At 46.4% G+C, this 7,647-nt stretch overlaps 1 protein-coding gene across 1 annotated transcript; it reads left to right on the forward strand.

Moving 5' to 3' along the window:
* Positions 1-1,899: 1,899 nt before the first annotated feature.
* LOC122750692 (kallikrein-6-like) lies at positions 1,900-5,747 on the forward strand. The gene is made up of 6 exons (XM_043997470.1): positions 1,900-2,036; positions 2,694-2,741; positions 3,121-3,277; positions 3,522-3,781; positions 4,214-4,350; positions 5,497-5,747. The coding sequence occupies exons 1-6, from the start codon at positions 1,997-1,999 to the stop codon at positions 5,647-5,649; spliced, it is 795 nt and encodes a 264-aa protein (XP_043853405.1). The 5' UTR covers positions 1,900-1,996; the 3' UTR covers positions 5,650-5,747.
* Positions 5,748-7,647: the final 1,900 nt, after the last annotated feature.

Below are 7,647 nucleotides of genomic sequence, written 5' to 3' on the forward strand. Positions count from 1 at the left end.
GCTGGAAAGGTCACGTTGGACTCTGGTTGTGAAAGACTTTAAATTCCCCTCCCCAAATATATTGAACCCCAAAGGAAGATGGGAGCCACTGAACTGGTGCTGCAGGAATGTCCCTTTTTCAGCCATGTGTATCATGGGTTGGCTAGGGGAGAAGCTTCAGGCAGGCAAATCACTTAGCTGATCATGGAAATATTTCAGGAAAGAGGCAATGAAATTTACATGGAGAATGACCATGTGAGCAGAGAGAAGGGGAAACAATTGAAAGCTATTGTAAAAGCAGAGTGGACAGACTTTGTCATTTAATTAGATATGTGGATTGGGTGAGGGAGAGGGGGAAATTGAGGATGACTCCAAGACTTTGAAGCTTGAAAATTGCAAGGAATGGTTATGGTCATGAGAGAAATCAGAAAGGGTCAAACAGGGGATAGTCTTAGGTGGAAAGAGGTGTTCCATTTTGGAAATTTTGAGCTTGAGATGCCTACAGGCTATCCATTTTGAAATGTGCCATAAGCAGCTCATGATGTGGGACTGGAGTTTGGAAGAGAGAGTAGGGCTGAATATAGGGATCCAAAAGTCATCTGCAAAGACATGCTAATTTATCTCATGGGAGCTAATGAAGTCATCAAGAGAGGAGAGACAGACAGATAGAGAGAGAAAGAGAGAAGGAGGAGGAAGGGGGGGAGGAGGAGGAGGAAGAGGAAGAAAGGAAGGAAGGAGGGAAGGAGGGAAGGAGAGAAGGAGGGAAGGAGGGAAGGAGGGAAGGCAGTTGCCAGGACAGGGAGGGAGGGGGGGGGAAGGAGAGGGAGGGAGAATGAATCCTGGAAAGAGGCAGAGAGATAACACATGTATAAAACATATAATGTAGGTAAGACACATAACAAACTCAGGAGGCAACTGGACAGAGATACCATTGTAAAGGGCCAGAGACCCTGGAAGGGACTCCCATAGAGCTTGCTGGAGGTGGGAATAGAGAATTGAGAATCTCAGGTTGGTAGGAAACTGTCTAATCAGTCAGGTCTGTACATGGGGCTATTGTTCTTGGCCTGGCTGCTTCCTTTCCCCGTCCTTCCCTTTCCTGCTCCCCTGGCCCCCCACCCTGTCCCCAGGCTGGGGGAGGGGGCCCCTCCCTGTGACACACACTCATACAGTTACTGATTTTGTGGGTGTCCATGGAAGGACTTACCAGCAGGAGGGTGAGTCAGCCAGCCCCAAACCTATTGAACCCAGGTGTTAGGATCCCTGTCTCCACCCCCTCAGAGACCCAGGCATCAAGTGCTTCCCAATACCCTGTTCCATCAAGGACCCTAAATTCTGCCCTACTACACACAGAGAAAGACATCCCCCCCAACACACACACTCACATCATAACCTCTCTTCTAGCCGTTACTGTCCCTGAGTCTAAGTTTCTTTGTAAAACCTGGGGTTTCTATGGTCATTTATCTCCCTTTCATCTCCAGCACCAGGATCCTATGAGATCAGGCATCTAAGTCCTGATGCCGTGAAGATAAGAACATCTTCTCTACTCCCCACCCCTCCTACCCAGCTGCTGTTCTCTGAGAGACCCCAGGCTCCTTCCCCTGAGTATTCAAGACTCTTAAGTGCTCAGATATTCAAACCTCAACCCAGGAGGACCTAGGTGTCTGAGGTCAGAGGGTAACAGAGGGCAGGGCTTTCTGAAGAATGTTTGGGGGAGGTGTGGGCGGGTGCAGGAAGGGGTGGAGAGTGCACAGGGCCTGGGGCCCTGGCCAGGCAGGGGTTAAAAGGCAGGAAGGTGGAACAGCAGGTGTGAGGATGGGCTTCTGAGAGAACTGGATGGTCCCAGGATCGCCCTTTCCTCCCTGGCGGGGCACCTTATCTAATCAAACTCAGTCTTTGTCTCTTTGTCTCTGGGATTTTCTTTGTCTCTTTGTCTCTTGTCTTTTCCTCTAATTTCTCCCCCTTCCCTCTTTCTGTCGCTGCACTTGTGTCTTGCAGTCTCTGTTTCTCTTTTCCCTGAATGCCTTTCTCCAGGACTCCAGCTGGATTTCACTCAGCAGGTAAGAGCAGAACTTTCTCCATCATCTTTCTCTGGAGCCCTGAAAAAGCCAGGGGATAGAGAGGGTCACAGGGTAGGGAATAGAGAAACTCTGATTTAAAAGATGTGTAGACACAGGAGAGATTATTTTGAAAAATCTCATTTTACAGGGAAAAAAACAACAACACTATGACCCAGAATGGTCAGGTGATTTAGCCCTCTTCCTCCCTCCCCTTAATAATTTTATAGAGAAGCAAACTGAGGTGCTGAGAAAGGGCAGGACTTATCTGGGGTCCCATGAATGGTTCAGTGCCATTCGAGAGAAGATTGCATGACCATTTGGAGGGTATATTTGGGGGGTTCTCTGTCAGGTAAGGATTGGATCAGGTACTCTCCCAGGTCCTTTCTCACTGTTAGGTTCTCTGATTCTAAGACTTTCCAAGAAACCAGATGTCTTAGCTCTTAAGGTATCTTAAGATCAGAGAAGTGAATTGATGAGTCAAGTGAAAATTGGGGAAGAGGGATGAGGTCAAAATCAAGAGATGATAATTTATCAAAGAGAAAACAGGACAAAGGTCGTCAGGGATGAGTAAGAATCCCAACTCAGGGTGATGAGTTAGGGTTAGAGAGGGGTGGGGCATATTTCAGGAACCAATCAAGTTCCTTCTCCTTTCCCCAGGAATGATCATGGAACTGTTGCTGTTTGCTTTGATACTGGTGACCAAAGGTTTGCAGATAAGGATAGGGATGAAGAAGGGGCTTGTGGTAGGGATGGGATTGGGGATGGGAGTGGAGGTAGGGATGGGGTACATGTGGGATTGGCAATAGTGATGAGGAAAATGATGAGAATGAGCAGAAATAGGAAGCTGGGGATAGAAGTGGGGTTGGAGACAGGTATGGGTGCGATGAGATTTGGAGTAGGGAAGTGAATAGTCAGGGGATTGGAAGTGGGGATGTGAATGGGGCTGTAAATATGGAAGGCTATGGGGTTGGTGTGGGCACAGGATATGGAATAGACAAGGATGGAGATGCATCAGGGTGGATGTCAGAGAAAGGATGAGGCTGCATTTGGGGGCTGTCTTATGGTAGTATTTCTTTCCCCACAGTCTGGGCTGAGGAACAGGAAAAGGTTGTTGTTGGCTCCAAATGTGGAGTGAAAGAACACCCCTACCAGGTTGCTCTCTTCTATTCCAACCACTTGCTGTGTGGTGCAGTCCTCATTCACCCCCAGTGGGTTCTCACTGCTGCTCATTGTCAAAAACCGTGAGTCGTCTGACCCAGCAATGGGAGAGATTGTGGTTGGGCCCCAGGAGGTAATTTCCTATAGCCATGAATTTGGGATGCAAGGAAGTATGGATGATTGAGGAATTTTCCTCCATCCCCATTCTCTTCCAGAAAAATACTTTGTGTAGCGTGGCAACAAAGGGTGATTGTAGAAACCCAGGGGAGTAATGGGGCCTCGGCCGGGAACAGAGGTCCCAAGGTAAGACCAGGATATCTCCTTCAGGAAACTACAAGTTCTCCTGGGCAAGCACAACATTCATCGGTGGGAGCAAAACCAGCAGCTGAGCACAGTAGTCCGGGCTATCCCACATCCAGCCTATAATAGAGTTCGACATGATAATGACATCATGCTGTTGAAGCTACCTCGGACCATAACTCTGTCTCCCTATGTCCAGCCTCTGAATCTTCCTTGGGAATCAGACTGCACAGATAATTCTACTTCAACATGTATCATCTCTGGCTGGGGCAAGATCGACACGGAGGGTCAGTGTGAGGACAGAAACAGCCAAATGGAGGAAAAAAGGGAGGGAAGGGTCAATGTCAATTGGAAGAACCATTGATAAGTGGTGATAAATAGTGAGAGACATCATTTATAAGGGAAACAGAACCAAGAGTGCTATCAATCTTGGGTAGGAGAGATAGAGAATGAGAATGAACCAGGATGGACAAGAAACACGAGTTGTGTGAGGGATCCATAATGATGAAGACCAATGGTGGGAGAGGCTAATAGTGGGAAAGGCCAATGATGGGAAGCATTGGTGGGGAGGACCATGGCTAGAAGGGATCAGAAATTGAAAGGAACTACAAAGGAGGGGAGGGAAAAATGATAAGCATTCATAGTAATGATATGAACAGCTTCTATACCTCTACTGTGTGACCCCAGTACCTGGTATACTTTTCTCCTACTTTCCCCAGGTCATTACCCAGACACACTCCAATGTGCCTCCATTCATCTGGTGGCTCAGAAGACCTGCCAACAGGCCTATCCCAACCAGATTACTTCCAACATGGTGTGTGCAGGAGAAAAGGAAAGTGGAAGTGACTCTTGCCAGGCAAGTTGGGGAGATGGAGGCTTGGAGTCAAATAGACTTGGAGTCAACACAGAGAAAGAAAACTGGAGGCATATAGAAAAAATGAAGAACAGAGACACAGAGAGATAGAGAGAGAGCTAAAGGACACTGAAGAAACACAATTGACACTAAGGGTCTAAGAATATAACAATGAGGAGGCAGATAGGTGGCTCAGTGGATAAAGCACTGGCCCTGAATTCAGGAGGACCTCAGTTCAAATCTGACTTCAGATACTTGACACTTACTAGCTGTGTGACCCTGGGCAAGTCACTTAATCCTCATTGCCCTGCAAAAAAAAAAAAAAGAATATAACAATGATATAGGTAATCAGTCAGTTAACAAGCATTTATTAATCACTTGTCAGACACTATGCTAAGTGCAGGGGATATGAGGAGAGGCAAACAGAAGACCCCAGGCATTAAGGGATTCACATTCTAGTGGACTCACATCATGTCAGGTCACAACACAGTACAAACACAAACATGTTGTTCGGTCATTTTTTCAGTCATGTCTGACTCTTCATGACTCCATTTGGGGTTTTCTTGGCAAAGATATTGGAGAGGTTTGCCATTTCCTTTTCAGCTCATTTTACAGATGAGGAAACTGAGGTAAACAGTGTTAAGTGACTTGTCAAGGGTCATACAATTAGTTAGTGACTGAGGCCTGATTTAAACTCAGGAAGATGAACCTTCCGGATCTGGTAATCTATCTACTATATCACCTATATGTAATATAGTATTATACCAACACAACACAATATAACATAAATGGAAGGTAATTTTAGAGGGTAGTGTCTAGCAGAAACAGGGAGAGGAAGGACAATTAGGGAGAAACTCACAAAAAGTGGGATTTGAAAAAAAGAAAGAGGAGATAGACAAGCAAGAAGCTTTCTCGGAGGCTAGGGTCAGGACAAGAGCAGGACAGTTGTCTCTGAATCTAACAATTGCCATGTCTGTCTGATCCATAAGTATGTTTCTACCGGTCTCCAATTCTATTTATCCTTTTGTCTTTGTGTCTCTCCTTCTTTACCTCTTCCCTCTGTTTATCTTTGTAACTCAATGTTTCTAACCCTGTTTCCATTCCTCTCTGTATCTTTCTGTCTTTCATTCTCTCTCCTTCTCCCTACAGGGTGATTCTGGTGGACCCCTAGTATGCCAGGGACGTCTTCGTGGTCTGGTATCCTGGGGGGAAGTTCCCTGTGGCTCAGGCCAGAAGCCAGGAGTCTATACTGATGTGTGTCGATACCGTGATTGGATCCAAAGAACAATTCAAGCCAACTGACTTCCATTGGCAGCTTCTGACCTTTGACCCTACCGACTGGTTCTGTGTATACTCATGTGCCAACCTTACCCTAGTCCTTTTCTTCTCTCTTACATATTGTGCCCTGAAAACTAACACATTCAATAAACTGGAATTAGATGTCTTTTCTGTAAATCAATCTGATCCCTTAATCAAAATCAATATCCTTTGTTGGGTTGATTACTTTCTTCCTAAAATTAGGAGGTTGTATTAGAAAAGGTGTTCTTACTCTCCCACCACCCTTTTCGTGTGTCATGGACATCTTTAGAAATCTTGGTGAAGCAATGAACACTTCTCAGAATAATGGGTTGTTACCCACATTTGCAGTTGGAAAAAAGAAAAGGCTAAATTTCAGTTAGAGAGTTGTGAAAATAAAGATATATCTTTTCCAATCTAAGCCACAGACCTTGTGATCTCTTTTTGTGAAGCCCTCGATTGTATGATCTCTAAGATTCTAGTTCTAAATCCCCTCTCCTTCCTCAAATCATCCTCCCCCTCTCCTTGCCAATTCTGGGACCTTCCTATCTTAATTATTACTTGTCCTCCAAACCCCAGATCAAGTGCCACTTTCTTCTGGAACCTTCTGGATTTCCTTGGTCAATGGGGACCTCTAATTGTTTTTTTTGGGGGGGCGGGGCAATGAGGGTTAAGTGACTTGCCCAGGGTCACACAGCTAGTTCCTCCACTGCGCCACCTAGCTGCCCCCCTCTATTTGTTCTGAATTACAGGGAAGAGTTGTATAGAAAGAGAATTGACAATCAGGAGGCTTGGCTCTGCCTCTGCCTTGATGTCCTTGTTTCTCTAGGGTCAGGGAAGATTTGGAAGGATTTGGGGAAGGGAGGAGAGAAAGGTATTTATTTGCGTGCTGGAGAGCCTGGAGAGGAGGTGGAGAAGGGCTCAAGTTGAGTCAGAGTTACAATGAAGTGTGAAAGAATTCATGGACAAAAGGGAGGGGGGTCGGCTGAGAGATAGAGGGAAAGGGACCTCAACAAGGGCAAAAAACAGCATGAGAGATCCAGAAGGATCCAGAGAGGGGAAATACTGACAGAAGTAGAAAAAATCAAGACATTGAGAGATGTGCACATTCTTTGGAAGAAATAGAAATGACTGAGAAAATGGAAATATGGGGAAAGAAACCTATAAAAAGGGAAGGAGAGATAGAGAGGAAACAGACACAGACACTAATACTGACACAGATACAGACATAAACACTGACACAAACACTGACACTGACACTGACACTGACACAGACACAGACACTGACACTGACACAGACAGGAACGGAGACAGAGTCAGACAGGAAGAGACAAAGGATGGAAGAGAGAAACAGAGATAAGCAGAAACAAAGAAAGAAGACCTTAGGGAGGTAAGAAGAGAGATAGATAAGAATAAAAAGAAGGAAAGGAGTAGTAGGGAGAGAGAAAGGAACAGAAAAAGACAGAAAAAAGGAGAGGAAGAATAAAAGAAGTGGAAGCAGAAAGAGGAGGAGGAGGAGGAGAGAAGAGAGGGGAGACAGATCCAAAGGCAGGGGTTGGGAGAGGAGCATCCCAGGATCATACACTACGCCTCGGGGCACTGGGGGACACGCTCCTTCAAAGAGCCCAGTTCCTCCCTGTGACCCTCCCTTCTTTTCCCTTCCCTGCTCCCAGCCTCCAAACTGAGGCTCTTTCCCCATCAGGGCGGGGTGCCTCCCCTCCCACTCTCAGCTCCCTCCCTTTCTGTTGGGCACTAGCCAAGTTCCCATACTTTAAAGGCTCCCTGCTGCTGCTGCTTCTTTGCTTCTCTAGCCTCTCCAGAGTCTTTGGACCTCTCCCCTCCCCCAAACATACAAAATTCCCACCTCCGACCCCCCAAAACCTCTGCTTCCTTAGAATGGGAGGAGAGGCGGCGTGAAGCAGTCTGCACAGTGATGCGTTTCCCCCGCACTTGTCAGACTGCGAGAAGGAGATGAAATCACAGAGACAACATAGGGAGGCATAA

The sequence above is a fragment of the Dromiciops gliroides genome, chromosome 3, assembly GCF_019393635.1.
Source record: "Dromiciops gliroides isolate mDroGli1 chromosome 3, mDroGli1.pri, whole genome shotgun sequence".
Taxonomy (NCBI): domain Eukaryota; kingdom Metazoa; phylum Chordata; class Mammalia; order Microbiotheria; family Microbiotheriidae; genus Dromiciops; species Dromiciops gliroides.